The sequence below is a fragment of the Nasonia vitripennis genome, chromosome 4 (assembly GCF_009193385.2).
Source record: "Nasonia vitripennis strain AsymCx chromosome 4, Nvit_psr_1.1, whole genome shotgun sequence".
Lineage (NCBI taxonomy): Eukaryota > Metazoa > Arthropoda > Insecta > Hymenoptera > Pteromalidae > Nasonia > Nasonia vitripennis.
The window spans coordinates 32,479,431-32,497,796 of record NC_045760.1 but is presented as its reverse complement, the minus strand read 5'-3'; the positions used below and the strand labels follow the sequence as shown (position 1 = coordinate 32,497,796).

At 46.8% G+C, this 18,366-nt stretch overlaps 1 protein-coding gene across 1 annotated transcript; it reads left to right on the top strand.

The window, feature by feature from the left end:
* The first annotated feature begins 12,109 nt into the window (after window positions 1–12,109).
* LOC100117781 lies at window positions 12,110–16,019 on the top strand. The gene is made up of 3 exons (XM_001601881.4): window positions 12,110–12,264; window positions 13,188–13,711; window positions 14,368–16,019. Exons 2-3 carry the CDS (start codon window positions 13,195–13,197, stop codon window positions 14,712–14,714), a joined length of 864 nt encoding a protein of 287 aa, XP_001601931.1. The 5' UTR covers window positions 12,110–12,264; window positions 13,188–13,194; the 3' UTR covers window positions 14,715–16,019.
* Window positions 16,020–18,366: the final 2,347 nt, after the last annotated feature.

Here is an 18,366-nt window from a genome sequence, read left to right as displayed (position 1 = left end):
TATACCTACGTAGTTGGTATTTATGTATTTTCAATAATTTTAAATGTGCCTAAAGCACGATTGCGATACATTTTTGCTTGATTTTATTATTCCTGTTGATACTCATAAATTTCGAATGCTCTTTCACTGAACTCAAAGTATCCGTAATAATTTGTAATAAATGCAGCACTAAACCGTCCAAGCACTCCTTACCAGACTCCACATACCTTCTCGGGAATCCATTAAATCTCGTATACCGAGCCACACTCCACAAGCACCCACCTTGCTTAATTTTCCATCAAAAGACCGAGGCCAATCATCATCCGCAAATTAAAAGCATTCCACACGCTGCATTCTAATCAAGGTTCACAGCACTCGGGCAAATTTCACCGACGATAAACAAAAGCCACCTTCTCGGTATCGACTCCCACACAAGACCCCGTAACTCACGAAAATAAACACAGCCCCATAAAAGCGCCAAGCGGCGTTTTTCCCAAGCGCCCATCATCGCCGTGCCCTCTCGCGCATCACTAAACCCCGATCGACGTTTACGAGCACCTCCGGCGAGTCGACATAATCGAGGCGTAAAAACGTCCAGGTCGGAAAGCCGAAAAGCATAAAGAATCGGCAATTATCGTTTTCATCGCAGCCAGACTCGCACGCGCGTGCGTATACGCCTTCGAAAGTCAAACGCGCGCACCGCGTTTGCGCGGAAGTCGGTCGGGAGATCAGGTTTCTCTCGGTGCGCGCACATATCGCGGCGGGCGACGCGTTTTCGCGAGCGAGCAATAAAAGTGTTGGGCTGCGCGCAGCGACTTTCTCAGAGCGAGAGGATGTAGGCAAGTATGCGCGCAGTCCTGTTCTTCGAGATGGATGATTTGAGGGGGAGATTGATTTTATAGTCCTCGCGGGTTTGGGCTTTGGTACTTTGAATTGCGAACGCGGTCGCATTGTTGCCAAAGGGGATATGTGTGTCGGGCGCGTTTATTTTTATTTTTGTTTGATATTTCGAGTATTGGTAATCGCCGAAGCTTATTTCCGAGATAAGAATTTTCATCTATGTGATTTATGGAAGCTCCCATTCAGCTACGATTCGTAAAATTTTCTGATTTATGCACCTTGCGATCCGTCTTATATTTGCGTCCGGTGGATCGAATTAAAAATAGGCAAAAGCTGCTCTCCGATATACAGTTACGAACGCGCCCATATAAACGACGAAGTTAGACATAAATAACTTCCGACCAAAAGTGACTAAGCCAATTCGAGCATTGCCTTGACTTTCAGCTCTCTCATATTCAACTGCCAAATGCAGTCGTACGAATTATATTGCATTTGTAATGCAGAACGATCTGCCACTTCCAGTGTAGTATGTAGAAACAAGAAAGTACACAATATAACGAAGCGAGTTCACGGTAACCTACAAAGTTTATAAGGCAAACTGCATAGCGTACGCGGCGAACAATTAGCCATGCAGCGCATCGTAATATTTTAATAAAGTACGAGCTGATGCAATGGATGGCAACTCGTCGGTTCCGCTTTTTAATTTCGTTATGGCCAGGATGATGGTCCATTATTTTTTATGCAACCACTGAAACGTTTCAAGCGTTCATTGAAATATCCAGAGCAGCCTAGTTCCTAGTGTAAGCCTTATGCAACTCGATCATCTGCTACACAGTAAAATATTGTCTGACCTTTCCCCCTACTGCAGGAAGTTTCAGCTCTCCGACAGCTTTAACGAAGATAGGTGGCGCATGGACACTTTCTCAAACCCTCGTCATTATTTGCGCGCATAAGCTATGTATACAGCGTTTCGGAACCACGGCAAAACCGTCTTGCTTGGGCCGCAATTGCTATAACTGGAAGTAACTCTACGCGTAACCACTTAGATCTCTGTGACTTATATTAACAAAAATTTCGGATTCGCACTCGAAAACTCTCGCTCGATTGGAAAGCTCAACTGCAAATTTCTCGCAAATAAGAGATCTCCCTTCGGAAAAGTCGAGCGAGCACAGACGTACATAAAGAGTCCCCTCGATCACAGGTATTACGGCCTTATCAGGCTACCACGCATCGTTCCTCGCATTTTCCTTTTTTCCACACACACGCGCGCACGGGCGAGGCCACTTTCTCGCGAATATTATTCGCAAGGCAGGATTTGCCCTGGATATAGCTCTCCACCGTCTAATTCTCGCGGCAGCGGCAGCTGCAACGCTCCGGATTAATATCGCGCGCTCGCGAGTGTATACAGCAGAGGCGTATATAGTTTCGCCGCGTATCGAGGTCACGTGCGCGCGCCGGAGATAAACAAATCGGGCGGTACTGCTTTTGTTTCGCTCGGAGCACGCGGGTGAAATTATCCAGGGCCTTTCGTTCCGTCTGGCTTGTGGGACTTTTTTTCACGGATGAACGTGCCTGCGTAGAAATCAAAAGTATCGGGCCTTTGTCTGTGCAAGTGTATCGGCCGCAGCACGATTTTCTTCTCTCCCCTCCTTTTTTTCGATGCCACCGTCGGAAAAAGTTGATGAAGTTTGCTGCTGCTCGTGCGTAGGAGCGTAATGGCCGCGGCGATCGATTTTGGGACGGAAGTGAGAGAGAGACCGGTGGCTTTTTTCGATGGCTCTAGATGTGATGGATTGTTTGTTCACAATTGAATCATCGCGAAAGCGCGAGTTACGAAAATGCGATAAAACGAACTGCATGACGCGTCAGGTTTCAGGATTTCGCGCGCACACAGTGAAAGTCGGCGGTAATCAGGTGTTAATTTTTTCATTTGCCCGCTGCGTGAAAGTACTTAAAATTTACATGTTTATCCACTTGTCCAGCTGATTTACGCACTGGCGGCGGCTTTATGCGGAGAAATAGTCGTTACTCTGATGCTCATAACACAATTCTATTATTCAATTAGACGCTCGACGCAGATGTCCTAATAAAAATCATGCGGTTCATAAACAACTCAATCGCCTAGATTGCAGCGTCGAGTTCAAGTGGCACGGAATCGATGTTATCGTACTAATCCAATCAGCGGGATCGAAGTGGAAACTATGTATGAGAAATCGATCGGATCAGTAAGAAACACTGTAGCTCCGATCGTTATTGCAGAAATTGCCCCTGATCATCCGTCATTACAAGATGAAATGTAAAAAATAAAATAGATCGGGTACTGCATTTTCCCCGTTTCCGACTTTCACGACTCCTCTCTGCATCCTCGCGTTGACAAGAGAGTAAAAAGCCGATGAAGGTGTACGTACAGGTTTTTCCATTTTTCGAGCCCACATCGGAGAAAGTAAATGTAATTCAACCTCCTGACTCTGAAAACGTGCTATTATTGCCGAGGATGATAAGCGTTCTTAAAACGAGATCAAACGCATGCGTGTTCTTCGGAATAATACACGCCGATTACATTCATCTTTCTAAGCAAACAGATTGCCCGACAATTATCGGCAAAAGTCGCGCTCGTTGTATTCCAGAGGAAGTGCAGCGGATTAGTTAGAGTAATAGAGTGAGAACGAGCGGGAGGCGATTCATCAAGATTTATCGTTAGCCCATAAAAAAGGTATAATAATAACGAGTTTAAAGATGCAATCAACAATCGCGTTAGCAACGGGATTTTTTGTAAACGCAGAAGAAGTTAACGCTTGCCGTAAGTGGCAGTTCCCCAACAATATTCCATAAATCTCGGGAAATTTCGATACCGGTACGGCGCACGAGCTGCCATTAATATTTATTGGCGAGCTCATTTGCATGAAGAAAAAAAGGAGTCATTCACAAACAGAATCCGAGGAATGCATTGTGCATACACGTTTGTAGCCGTGACATTGAGATACGACGAGATTTTCGGAGGCTGCGGTAGCCGCGCGCAAAATCGAGGTCACGGTCGACGGGTATGAGAGAAGAAAACTCGCGTATCTCGTGTATCTCCTCGCGAGTGCGTCTGTCTTCCTTTTCGTTCCGATCGAGTCTCTTTCTCTTGGCCGCGTCGCAGCCAGCGGCGGATCGAGTTTTTGAATCGATGCACGCGTGCATGCTCACTTTTCGAATAGATTAAGTCATTTTTATCGAGCTGCCGCATTTATCACTGCGGCCTTACGGTACTTTTTACCTGCATTATTTACCGCGTGTACCGCTCGGATTTATTATGGATCGACGTTGTACACACACGATCGAATCTCGATCTTTGATCGATCGTTGTTATGCGTGTATGCACACATTCGAAATAATGTGACGAAAATACGTTTGAGAAAACAATCTCTCAAGAAAGTGTCCCGGCTCTCGAGAGCGGAATGCAAAAAGAAGCCAAGTATATAGTCTGCGGGAGGAGTCGGTAGCACAGCACCTGATGCATCTCCCGCAACTCGTTTCTCGACAACACTCACAAACACAGGCAGTTCTCTCTCGAAGTAAGAGGCGCTGCTACTCGATCGTTTTCTCAACTGCACACGCTCAAATGTGCGTGAACCGGTCAGAGCGAGAGCGGGAGTTCTCACTCGCGGTCCTGGGAATCGCGCCCGGAATGGACCCGGTGACCAAGTGGCCTCTTTCCCGGGACCGGAAGCTCGCTGAGGATATGTTACCGGCTCTACCGGGGGTGTACTCCGTTGTTGTTTCGGAACAGGTTGCGAAATGCATACATGATCGAGAGAACAGTGCTACTGGACTCCTTGGAATCAAAATTTTAGGATCTCTGGCCAGCGAAGATAGGTGGCGCCGATTTTTTGTTTTCCACATCTTGATCTGCAAGCCCAGTCTATAGTTAAAGTGCCGATTGCATCCAGACTGTAAGGGGGGCATTTCTCTTATTTGCATTGACATCAGTTTCGTGCGAAACATTATCAGTCGTGTTCGCGAAACTTGTTTCGACCACGACGTTCGCATTGTCTTTGAATCGAAAAAATGGGAATCTCCAAACTTTCTAATACGACTTCTACGAGCATATACCGATACGCGCAACGATTAGCACGTGTTAATCTGGGTCAGATTTGTCTCGTTTTTTCAAAGGATAAAATACGCGCAAAAACCGAGTACTTTCACACAACATCGGTTTGCACCACTTTTCTTGTGTTCCCAAAACAATCATCGATATACACACGATCTTTCTCCGGGAACACACCGACGAAATAACCGCAGCGAACAATTATATCACTTTTCTCTCAGCGCGAGATGTAACTGTTTCCACAATTAGCCCATACCTCGACGGTAGAAAATAAGCGTTTGGTCATTATGCAAAAAATAAAAGCCGTTGACGGCGCACAGGAAACGCACTTCTCCGTGCGCGCGAATACCTACGCACTTGACATTGACTTCGGCGCGACTGTGTTCCAGCGGTGTAGCTTCGATTCCTATCGCGAGAATTACTGCGGTCGAGTCGCGTAACGCGAATATAATAATTGTATGAGCCGCTACGTTCTCTGCGGTTTCGGGAGGCTGTGTCAGCGAGTCTCTGTTTATCGAATTAAAAGCTTGGAATTTAATCGACGAGTTTCCGTAAAGGCTATTGTTATCGAAGTAGTTAGAAATCATCTCTCTCTCTCCGTTATCGAAGATTGATCGTATCGTACAGTGTATTTATGCACGTTATCGCTAATAAACCGTTAACGATTAATTGCCTCTTTTGAGAATCCATAAACCCACAACTACCTCGGCTAAAAAATAACATTCTTCTCTGCAACTAGCCTCCAGAATCCAAAGCTCGTAACTTCGAGTGTTAATATCCCCTCGGCGAGATTTATACCATCGCATTAATACGTGGGCTAATAATACCCTCGATAATGGCTCCAAAACGTTTTCCTTCGTGTACACGCACACATAAGCATAACCTCCTTATAGAGCTTCTCCGACGCTAATCGCAGCCTGTAGAGAAGCGTCTCTTGTTACGCGCCGAAAAGGAGCGAGCTTGTCACTTTTGTTGGTGCTTTACGTCGCGGGTAATGTAAAAAAGGCCGCGAGAGAGAGAGAGAGAGAGAGAGAGAGAGAGAGCTTTAATTATCTAATTATCTGGGTGACGGACGAGCGCTGGGCGGCCGTCTATTAACCGACATTCGTTCGGGGTCATCGGGAAGATCTCCACTAGCGTTTCTGGAATTGTCAACTTTTCTGTGGAACGATCGCTGGATTTTTCGAGATTTCGGAGATAGTAAATCACTGGAAAATATTTTCTATAAGCGAAATACGAACGAGCTGCCCCGATAAAAAACGAGATCGTCCTTGATATTTATCCCAAGTAGACCACGCTACCCACTTCACATATCACTATAACGACACTGAATTATTCAGAGGATTCGCTGTCAGCTACGTCAGTATCAATAAAAATGAGCGGTGTGAAGCAGAGTTTCGTGTGTCTCAACATCGTCTATACACCGAGAGAGACGACTAGTTTCCGTCGTTAATCGGGCGTGTAATTTATTATCGCATTAACATCTGGCCGGGTAGACGCGTATCCGAAAGTTTTCTAAAAGAACCGGCGCCGAGATCTAGGACCGATGTGTGAATCAGTCACGATTTCGGCTACCTGGATCTTTAAACTTTTTGGAATCCAAGTTTTTTCCCCTGTCCTACTCTATTTCCCTTTTTGTCCTTTTTGACTTTCACTATGCGTCGTCGACGTATCGCGAGATCGGTACAGCATCTGGAGTATCCGATGATCGCGCGTGTCTCCTCGTTAGATGAAAACTATCGCATCGCGTGGTCTAACCAGGTAGTTCTCAGTCGTAAGTGCATAATCGCAGTGGAGGTAATTCTATCAGCAGATGACGCGTGCGAAAAGCCTTATACGTAACTTGCTATTAAAGCCGTCGTTACGGGATTACAGCTTTTCCCATTGTTGAGCTCGTTACCGTTTACAGAGACAATGACCTTTCCCGCAATCGTTCATCCGTCGTGCGCAATCCTTCAACAAACACTACCCCAGATCGAAGAGAGAAAATAAACAAGAGCACCGCCGGTTATAAATATGTCTCGGGAGGTTAAAATTAGAACAGCGCATAATCGGGAGATAAATCGAGCCTATAACACCACCTTCTCTCCTTCTCTTCGTTCGGTCCATTCACCGGCGGCGGAGTTTCGTCAGCGGTCCGCGTCCAATCGGGATTCGGGTATAACGGTGAACGTTCGCGCCTCGGGGACCAAAACACTGCGGCCGCAGCCTCGACCTCGATCGTTGTGACGTTTCCTACCGATGCGCTTGACCTGCTCAAAGGATCCGATGCGGGGGATTGAAAATTGAGTTTTCGGTTTGGGGCGAGGCGCTTTTCTAATTTGGTTTTGTTTTCGAGTTTTTGTCCTATTATGGAACGATTTGTTATTAGTCTGATGCTTCTTCACTTATTGTCCATGATCGATGCTTCACAGAGTGATTAGGATAAAAAAGTCTTACCGGACTCGGGTATAATCTACTTAGGTGCATTTTTTGTACACACAAATACGCGCGTCGTATTTTATTGAGCTGACGTCGGTTCATAATTCGATGATCGCCGCTCTTCGCAAAAACAAAAAAGTGAAAATACGTCAAGCACATAATGTATACCGCCGCGAGAGACGAATGTCAGGCATTATGCCGAGTATCTCTTGGAAAGTCGCCCTCGAATCCGGTAAACGGAATCACAGAACTTCGCGAGTAAAAAAAGCCTCGTGGAAGGGAAAAGAAAAACGTCGCGATATAATGGCTTCGCGCACCCGTGCTGCGACTTTCCTTGCGTCTATCTGTGAATGCGGTTGGCTGCGCTGAACAGACTCTCAGGTATACGGGATTCTAAATGGAGCTTCGAAAAACCATTAATAACGACAATGCTTGTTCTACAATTCGAGAGCTGGAAAAAATCGTTAATTGGTTAATTTGAATTTAATGAAGGCCTGCATCAATCAATTTCTCTGACACTTCGTACTCTGATAAAGATATTCAACCGGTGTGCAGTAAATATTAATTAACCCATATTTCCAGAAAAGCATACCAGTCCAAAGCCGTCAAATGTACTTCGATCCACATGCATTATACGCGGAAGAACAAAAAGTTCCTAAACTATATATCGCCTCGTCGTAAAATCGCGCACACACCTCAAAATCCGTGCCTTTAATCCGCTCGAGCCGAAAGCCGCGTGTCGCGAGCGCTGCAGTTCTTCGTGACAATTCCGTGAGCCACGCCAAGGAGTTTAATAACCGACCATTAATACGCGCTCGAGTCCGGCTAATGCAGCGCGATGGACTAGATTAGGAGCGAGTGTATACACACACACGGAAGGAATTTTCCCTCGAGCTGCTGTTTTCGTGCCAGCAGCATCGGCTCTGGTCTAAACAGGAAACGGGAGAGTGTCCTCTTCTTTTTTGGACGTGTACGCATATGAGCGCTCGTTATCGCGGCTCTGACTTCGATTTCAGCTCATTCATGAGGATGGAATCTGGGCATAGTACGGTTATGCTCTGCTGATCATTTTTCCTCGCCGACGCTGTTTAATGATTTGTGTACGTGGTATGAATTCTCGACATTGCTGAGCTGGCTTTTCTTGTCGCCTCTGTTTAAGTGTGACGACGAGATGATAGGGGCAAAAAGTCGGCGACGACGGCGAGTGTACACATTGTCTCGAAACCTGTAATTTCGAGGAAAGTTATTATGCCGTCAATATTTATGGAATGCATTTTTAGCGGATCTAGTTTCATGGACGAAATAGCTAACGATTTACCGTTATAGTAGAATCCGATAAAAAGTTGAGTTGATTGCAGAAGCTTATCATTCACAAAGCGATCTCAACACAAAACCCTTCCTTTCTTCGGCCGGCTCGGAAAACGAAAGCGAGATCGAAATCCCTGCGAGATGGCCGCGCGAAAAACGCATCCGGGGGAGGCAAATCGCGCTTCATAGAAGGCGCGCGCTGCTCCAGATCCGTGACACGGTTCTCCGCGCAGCCCGAGAGGCGCCTATGCGTATCGCAGATGTGTGCTCCGAGATGGATTCCGGAGCCTGACGATATGCATATCCGTGTGACTGCGAGAATGTTTCCCTCCTCCTGAATTTTCCGAGCCGTGTTTGTGTTTTCTTCATGACTCGAAAGAGTGATAATTGCGACGATACAAAGCAGGTCCTCTGAATGCGAATTATAACGGTACGGCTGATGGCTCGGACTTTCATTGTGATGATGTCATTACGATAAAGGTGTTGTTATGTACGAGTCATATCATTACGAGGATACGTATTCGTAATAATATATCCAGAGGCAGTTGAACCCGGGCGATATAAGTTTATTGGCTTTTTGGGATATCGCGATTGTTATGATGTGGAGTATGGTAATGAGAAGTTTTACCTTAACGAAGCGCCAGTCATTGGCATGAATAAAACTCATGCGCTCGAAAAACAAGGTTAATCCCATATGAGCAAGTGAAAGAGTTTCTATTCAGTGAGTTGAGGAATTTGCATGCAGCTTGGATAGTTTTTTCCGTAACGAGGACTCCAGTACAATTCAGAACGCAGATTTACTAATAAGGAGTGGGGTTAACGCACGGATATTTGTGGAGAAATGTAAATAACGCCAGGAACGCGTATGATTGCATTTTACGCGCGTCACAATGACCTTATTGGTCGAATCGAAGGCATATCGATCGGACTTTATTGCGCGTAAGCAAGCGAGCTTTCCATGAAAAAATTCGATACTGTATAATTCGGAATGTGTAATCAATTTTCATTTGTAATTGCAGTTTTGATATCCGACTGTAAACAATTGTGTTTATAGGGTTCCGGGAATACACTGGAATAATTTATGTTATTGTTTCGAACGTGGAAAGGTTTCCTAATTTAATTGTGATTCCCCGTTAGAAGAGCAATATAATGGCACCAGACCCTTAACAACTGTTTTTCATATAAAAGTCGTGATATTATAACGAGACTACTCTAATTATATTACGCGTTCATGCAACTGAATGTTATAATCAGATAGCATTACTGCGACTAGATCTATGATGAGTATGTTTTGATCGACATTCAGCGATGATCCACATTTTACATTCTCACACTAGTTTTATTGTTACAGCCATACCTGCAATCACTATTACACTTGCGTATCTACGCGAATTTTGTTCTTGTTATTTTAATCGATAATAAAAATCATTTATCCAGAATCCACTGTAAATCATAATAAATGTCCAAGTCGCCTGCGTAAAGTCTTGAGTAATACTCCTTTTGATCGTTTGTGTCTTTTAACGATTCTATTAATTTGAATACATAAACGACGTTTTCTTTTATGAAGATCGTTAAGTCGGGGCTTTATTACGTGCTGCAAATGAGGAAGATGGGTCTGCGAGTTTCGTGCGGGCGAATAAAAAGGGAAATGCAAAAGATGCAAGGCCTACTTAACAGAGTCGTTAAGTGCGATTTCGAGCTTTGTATATTCAGTTTCTCAATTTTGCATTGTCATGATAATAAAGCCATTATTGATCGTCCATTTGTAAATGAAATCCGTATTCGATAGCGATCATACGCATTTGTAGGTCGTGATTACTCACGTGAACGGAAAAATTATTTAAGAAAAGAGAAAGCCGTGCTTTATTTGAGTTACAAACTAAATTTATGAATGCGATATCCCACTTCATTACGAGAAATTACAAGAATGTATCCATGATAATTTTCCAGGATGTTCTCGTATCTAGAGATAATCCATCGAATACATTGATGCATATCAGAGGAACAACTGCACCAAAGCCAAAACAAAGCCTTGCCTCACTTTCTCGCCTTATGACTAAGGAATCGGTACGCATCTCGAAGTTTCGAGTCACGATCCTCACCGCCGATAACTCGATTACACCAACTCGACTCTCCATCCGACATTAATCACGTCCTCCGCAGTGACTCGTTTATATTACACTCGAAGATGCGCCGACACGATCGATCATCTTTACGCGTGGATATACGCGTCTCTAGGCTAATCGTTTACTCGTCGTGCAAATCTCGCACGGAGAAAGTATCATCTACCTAGTCCTGCGAATTTGCAGCTTAAGGTGTGCGATTAATACTGCCTAAAAAAAAAAACGAGACATAGTGACCCACACTCGGAGTATTTTTATGGATCGGAGATGATGATGGTCGCGGCGTGAGTCGCCGCTGGCTGTGATTTGTGGAATTGATTCTTTTTTTCAGATAAGTGGAATCGCTCGACGCTCGCGGTTTGATAGAGCGAGAATTTCGGGGCATGAAATTGGGTCCGAGCGTACACTCGTCTGATCGATGTGATTAGAGCACGTTAAAATAAACCTGTCAAAATCGTCAGCATCGAAGACAACGCACTTTTTGTATCAGCGAATCGCACGGCGATTCGGTAGCATTAGCGTTGCGCAGATTCGTTAGTAATGACAGGTCTGCGAGTGTTTTTCATTGTTCGCTCGCTCGAGCGTGAACGGTGTCTAAAAACGCTCAAGAGCCTCCTTTCATACTGCGCACATCACCGGGAAATAATGAATGAAGCTTCTTACGGTGTGTACAATATACACTGCGTATGCGAGTAGCGTCGCATGGTAAACAAGCACAAAAAATTTGCACTCGAATGCTCGAATAAACATTCTGTTTTAAGGCAGAATCAATTACCCGCCACGGTGACGGATGAGCAAGCGACTAATGACGACGAGAAAACACCTGCTAGCTGCCGAGATTTGCGCATTGCAGCGTAATTTACGACCTTCGCACTTTCCCAGCAGTCTGCAACAGAGCTTGATTGACGAACAATACCAACAATGCAGCGGCACATCATCACTCTGAAAGTAATGTAACTACTGAAAGATCCTTCACTTCGTGACGACGCACCGTTCGGAAATCCACTCGGTAGTCTCAAAGAGCCGACTCGCAATAACACGCAGACAAGCATGCAGGATTTCGATCGTCCTGCGCTGCACAACACGCGCGCAAGTGCACACATCCGTACTGTCTTTCTCTCTCTCTCTCTCTCTCTCTCTCTCTCTCTCTCTCTCTCTCTCTCTTTCTCCTTCCTTCCTTCTTTCTCCCGAGGCATCCCACGCGACGGCGCCGCCCCACCCCGGGCACTTTGGGCCTGCCGGCTCAGCCCCCACCGCGGCGCAGGCCCAGGAACGCGTGCCGCGAGAACGCGGAGCCCCTTTAATCTGCCGAGCGAGATCTACGTATATAAAGTGGCCGGGGCAAGAGAGGCGCCTCAGAAGCGTCGCTCACTCCGCTCGCTCACGCATATTGTGGATAAAGGGCCTCCTCCGCGCGCGCCACGCAGGCTGAGAGAAGAGTGAGGAAGAAGAGATTGCACGAGAGGGTTTTCCAGTCAGGAGCACTTGACTTTTCACTGCCTGGTGAGCTTTTTCATTTGTTGCTTCTACTTGTAGAGTGTGCCGCTTGATTTCGATGAGTGACTCGGGGAATCGCAGGGTGAAGTGTGGTTTTTGATGGGTTTTCGGTACTCACGTAAACTAATTTCGAGAGTATGTAAATATTGTATTTTCATTTTTCAGTAGATTTATAGAGCGAAAAACTCGCCAATTAACTTATGCATTAGGATGACGTGTAATCATAAAATTAATGAACCTCGGTATAAAAGTTTACTAGTAACGATATTTTCTTGTCAACTGAACAATAGTAATTTATCTCATCTCAGCGCGATTCTAAAGAGAAAAAACATATTTTTGAGTTTCGTTTTCCTACCGGTTTGTTGACGATTCAGAGTTAAATTCCTGGCTTCTGTTCGGTAGCGTGTCTTTGCTTTGCACTCATCGGTTATGCATAAGTTACGATTACGTGCCGACACTCGACAGAACAGCAAGGAAAACATTGTATACATTTGCCCGAGGAAATATCTTGCCTGCATTTTACACAGCTAGACAGTCACCCGTGACACGGTTAAACATGTGTAATTTCATGTATTCGCATTACCGAGTAGCCAGCGTTTAAGGTTTCCGTTACACATTTAATTTTTTTACACCTTCTCGGGCTCGAACGGAATTTTTCATCTTTATGTCGAAAACGGTTAATTTAGTGAAAATTGATTCAACGTTCGACTCGTATTCTGGGTCGTGGAATTTATAGTGCGTAACACGTGCGTATTAAAGGCAGAGAGAAGCGATCGGCTGAGACCGTTATTATAAAACGCGAGAACAAATAATCCGTGATCACGGAGCGTGGCTTTCGCGAACTGAACTAATAACGATTTTATTAATAACGACTTTTTATACAATAATAATTATGCATTTAACGATGAATTTTGATTCGCATTTTGCAGCGTAAAAATGAAGGCCATAATCGCACTTGTCGTCGCGTGCCTGGTGGGCGTAGCCCTGTCCAGCCCAGTGGAAAAGCTGGACAAGATCAGCGTCGTCGAGCAGCAGTCGGTGACGACGTTGACCGATCGTACCAAATACGAGGAGGACGTTCTCCGCAAGTTGAACCTCAAGTGCTCGCAGAACGACCTGTCGAGCTGCGTCTTCCTCAAGCTGGTCACTTACATGAACAAGTTGCTGAAGAAGGCCTCGTTTGAGTTGACCGACGACATTGAGATCCGCAAGACCAGCCAGGCGACGGAGGAGGTCGTGAGCTTCCAGTCGTCCGGACGCGCAGCTGGACAGGACGAGGAGTCCGAGGTCTTCGACCTCATCGCCAGCAAGGTCTACGCCTTCGTCAAGTCGCGCAGCATCAAGTGGAGGTTCCTCCCCGAGGACGACGTCGTCGTCTCGGCCAAAGAGGACGACACTGGTGCCCTCAACCTGGGACTCTCCATCGAGCGCTCCGAGAACGCCGTTCAGGATGGTAACTATCGATTTTTCAATTTCACGGTATTCGAGTTACTGGAATCCGCGCTCTTTCTCCGGGCATTGGTCCAGACGCCGGTCGAAACTGGTTCCGCGTAATGTGGAGCTTGCATGACGCCAGTATCCGAGAAATTAACGGTCCGTTCACGCACCTGCGCGCGTATCATATCCATAACGCGCATCTCATTACGGGTTTTTGATTAATCGCCGCGACTCGCTCTGATACCCCAATCGCGGACGTGAATTGTTTGCGCAACGAGCGACGACCTTGAACTCTATCGCGACTTTGATTCACAGAGAACACCGAAAGTGGAGTTTGCCAATTTTTTTTTCGTAAAAATGTCCAGAGTGTCTTTACGACTGCAGCTCCTGTAAACCATTAGCATCGGGCCCCGTTAGTCCAAAGATTCAGCGCGAGTCTAAAATGCGTCCGATAGCATCGTCGTAACGACGCCTTTTTGTGACTCCCGGCTGCTCACTTGCATATTCCGGTTGCGCGCACTCGTTAAAACACCGTAATAATAATTAAAAGACACGCGCGCGGTTGTAAACAAAGCGAAAAATAAAGAAAAAGACGAGAATTTAAATTGCGCGCGAAGAATGTGGGTCACGAGTGGCAAACACTTCCGATCTAACGCCGATCTCCCCTTGCAGGTCGTGGCAAGAAGAACAACATGGGCCCACTGCTCGCCGCAGCCGTTCTCAAGATCGGTCTGATCGGTGGTCTCGCCTTCAAGGGGCTGGCCCTCCTCGTCGGCAAGGCCCTTCTGCTCTCGAAGATCGCCCTCCTGCTGGCCGGTATCATCGGCCTGAAGAAGCTCTTCTCGCACCAGAAGCACGTGACGTACGAGGTGGTGGCCCACCCGCACCACAGCGCTAGCCACACCATCGAGAGCCACGGCCACGGCGGCGACTACTCCGGAGGCTGGGCCAGGAACTTCCACGAGCGCCAGACCGAGGCTGCCCAGCAGATGGCCTACTCCGCTCACAAGCCCCAGTGAGGCGTCTCCGGCCGGGATACCGAGCGACGGAAGGGACTCTGCGTGCGCTCGGGGTCGATTATTTGTTTCACAGAGACTCCGGGAGCTGAAAATTCGCGGCACGGACCGCGACGGGAACCTAACTTATGTCGATCCTTATCCACTAGCCCTTAAGTTATAGAGACCCCCTCTACTCTCTTCCGAGCCCCTATAACGTGTATTTAAGCTCATCATCATCGTCATCGGTACATATCGTTGTACATCACGCATTTACGACTCTGACCGTGACGTTGACTGCACCGTGACATTGTCTCGACTCTGCCGAAAAAAAGCAACGAAACACAAAGACGAGATCGACGCACGACGACGAGACGGCTCTTACACGCACGCACAATCTCTATACTCTGTAGTACTCGAATCGACTATATACGGACGTGGTGGTACCAATATTACCTTCGCTGCGGCTTTGCGCTGGGCAGCTCTCAGTCAATCTTGCTTCGAGCGAGGCGACGCGCTGTCCCAGATCGCAGGCCGGCGCGCGATTTCCTTGCCCATATACGTATGTGTTCAACGCGGTGTACATGTATATATTAACCTACACGCGCGGCGCAGCAGCACATGCAAAACGCTCTAATTTATCGCCGAGAGGCAGTGGCGGCCGCTCGTCATCGCCAGCGTCGCGGGACGGAAGGACTCCGATGCAGCGTTTAACGGTTAACGGATATCTACGGACGGACGGACGGACGGACTGGGTAGATCTGCGCGCGCACGGAGAGGAAGGCACGCGCTCGACATACTTTCGCGAGCGCGGGAAATAAAGCCGATCGAGAGATGGAGCGAGGGAACTGGTCCGATATCAAGGTCACGCACTGGACCGGAAGCTCGCTCCCCTCGGCTTCTTCCTCTTCTCTCGGCGTCGGGAGACTTGCGGCGAGTTTTGCATCGGACTGTGTGCTGAGACTGAGACCAATGACGTTACTTACTCTACTATGTACTGCTACTTACTTCTACGACTGCTTCATGGACTGTAGGACAATTCTATCGACGCGTTTTCTTCCTATCTATCATCGTTCTCTCATCACCGACTCTTCCCCCTCCCCCTCGACTGTGTAACTCTTCTCTCTTACCGATTTCCCCCTACCGATCATCTTTTTATATGTTAGCGCGGCTCGTTCACTCTGTTTTCTGTCCTCTATTTTATCATCGTACGATTAACTTATTTATCTCTCTTCGATGAGGGCGATCGATTGTATCATAACGTGTTACTGTTGTCTAATGTGAGAATAAAATATTTATTGTTTTGTATAAAAAATCAATGAAAATGTCTACCAAGCCTCATTTGTCTTCCACACCTAATTCCAGCGACCCGCAAATGGTCGATGCGTTTACACGGCACGAATTACATGGCACAGGGCGCAATGAGAGACGCAGCTCATCCGCGAAAGAGCCATTAGCCTTTATATCCCGAGTTAAAATCCGCGTGAAATCGCCTGATGAATTTGATTACGAAACTGGAGCTACCGCGAGCGCTTAACGCGGCGGCGGGCAAGTATGATGATCCGGGCAGCCGCAAGGAAAAACCGAGCCAACGCCGTTTTCCGGAGCTCGCCGAGCGTAAGAAAGTAGATAAGTAGAGTAATTCCATGTTGGGTCGGCCGATGCGCGCCGCCGCCGCGATTTATTCTCCATTTTTTCCCTTCCACCTCTGTTTCCTCGCCTCCGCCCCGCAACGGCGTGTACAGCCTGAAAAGAAATCACGCGAGCTTTCGCATTTCCGCGAGCGTGCGAACATTGTTGTCGTGTTTGCTTATCGCGGATACCGCCACTTATATAGCAATGAAAACCTACAAACCAGAGGTTTCACCTTTCAATTAATCTAACAGTATACTGCCGCTCCTGCCGCTGCCCGTATAGCCCAGATTCACGAATTTTTATACACCTGCGCGTACAGGACAAGAGCGAATAATGACTAGTTTCACTGTGCAATCAAACGATCGGTCGAGATTGACAGTGCTCAGGGCATTTTTTATCGGCCGATGTACTTGCCTTCACACTTTCGCAGGAAGTCAGGTGCGTGATTAAGAGCCTCTATATTTTTTTTCAAATTCGCTCGCTCCAATTTTTAGTTATTCATTACCAACAACGACACTCAATTAACAGCATAACGAAGCCTCCACCAGGACCCTCCTTAGAAATTCTCGAAACCAAGCCAGCTGCAAGTGCAGCCCGTTGGCGCAGGTATCCGGTCTTTAAATCCATTTGTCACGGCGTCTCGACATCAAATTGTCGCATAGCGCTTTAATTAGTCGCGTTATAAGTAGCAGAGTCACACCTCCGCGCGGCTCACACTACAAGCTGTCGCCGATGTCCGCGCGAGGCTGCGCTGCGAAATATGAAGCCCAAGCTCTGCGGGCTCGGGGTCGCGATCCTGCTCATCTTCGCCGGAGGCGGTAGCGCTGAATCGGTCAAGGGTCTGCAACCCAGGCACGACGATTTCGAGTCAGGTAAACGTAAGTTTTTCAAAGCCTGTCTGTTCTTTAGTAGTTTTCGATAATTATTAAATATCGGCAATAGATCGGTAGTAGTTTCCCCTAAACTTAAGCAAAAATCAAACTCCGCTCCGAATCTGTCCAAACTCAGGAACGTTCCTTTTCGGCAAGCTAGTGCTGGTCCCGGTGCTTGCGGCGATTGGCCTCAAGTTCCTCGCCCTGCTACCGATCGTCCTCACGAAAATCGCTCTGCTGAGCGTCATGAACTTCCTGTCCACCAATCTCAACCTGCTCGTCTCGACGCTTTTCGGCATGAAGAATTTCCTGGGAAAATACGGCCTCTGGGCGCAGGAAGACATGACTCGGCACCCGGAACTGGAGACTTTCGCGGAATACGCGAACCAGCCGTGGCATGTACAGCCGGCCAGTCTGCGGTACCAGTACGTCATGGACAAGGAGCCGCTCTTGGGAAGGATAGAACCGGCGAAGACTTCGTTTCTGAAGACTTACAACGGATTCGGAACGACTGACACCGGATACAAGATGATGTTCGACAGGAAGACTAGGGTGAACGACAAGAGGCAGGCGGTTCCTCTGATGCCCAGAGCGACGGAGCAGAGGAGTGTCGAGGGACAGGGGAAGTACAGGTGCTATTGGACCAATGGAGAATCCGACGTGGGGACGAATTACGGAGTGGAGAACAGGGAGGAGGTCATTACCAAGAGGAAGTTCGATGTGGCAGATAGATCGAGGCTCAAATTGTCCAATACTTATGGACAGCAATTGGGAAGTTATCAAGGTAAGGGTTCCTCAGTTTTGAAACTATCTCCACCGAATTCGAATTTCGAGTTTATCCTGGAACGAAACGCAAGAGCGATAGAGCTAACAGAGCCACTCATGCATACTACTTTATCGACAAGTTTTCCTTAGGCGTATTTGAAAAATAAACCTTTAAATCACCACTTACTCTATTATTTTTAAAAACCTTAATTTGATAAATAAATTAAAAAAAAAACATTCAAATATTATGCAAATATCATAGATGATAAACAGCATTCATCTAGAATCGGTAAAGTAGATTCCGGATAGTAACTTTCTACCCGACTAGTCTTCCGCGTTTCCAACGTTCTCCGAAGCATCTCCACTAACCCACATACCGTTACTCCACATTTCAAGCTCCGAGC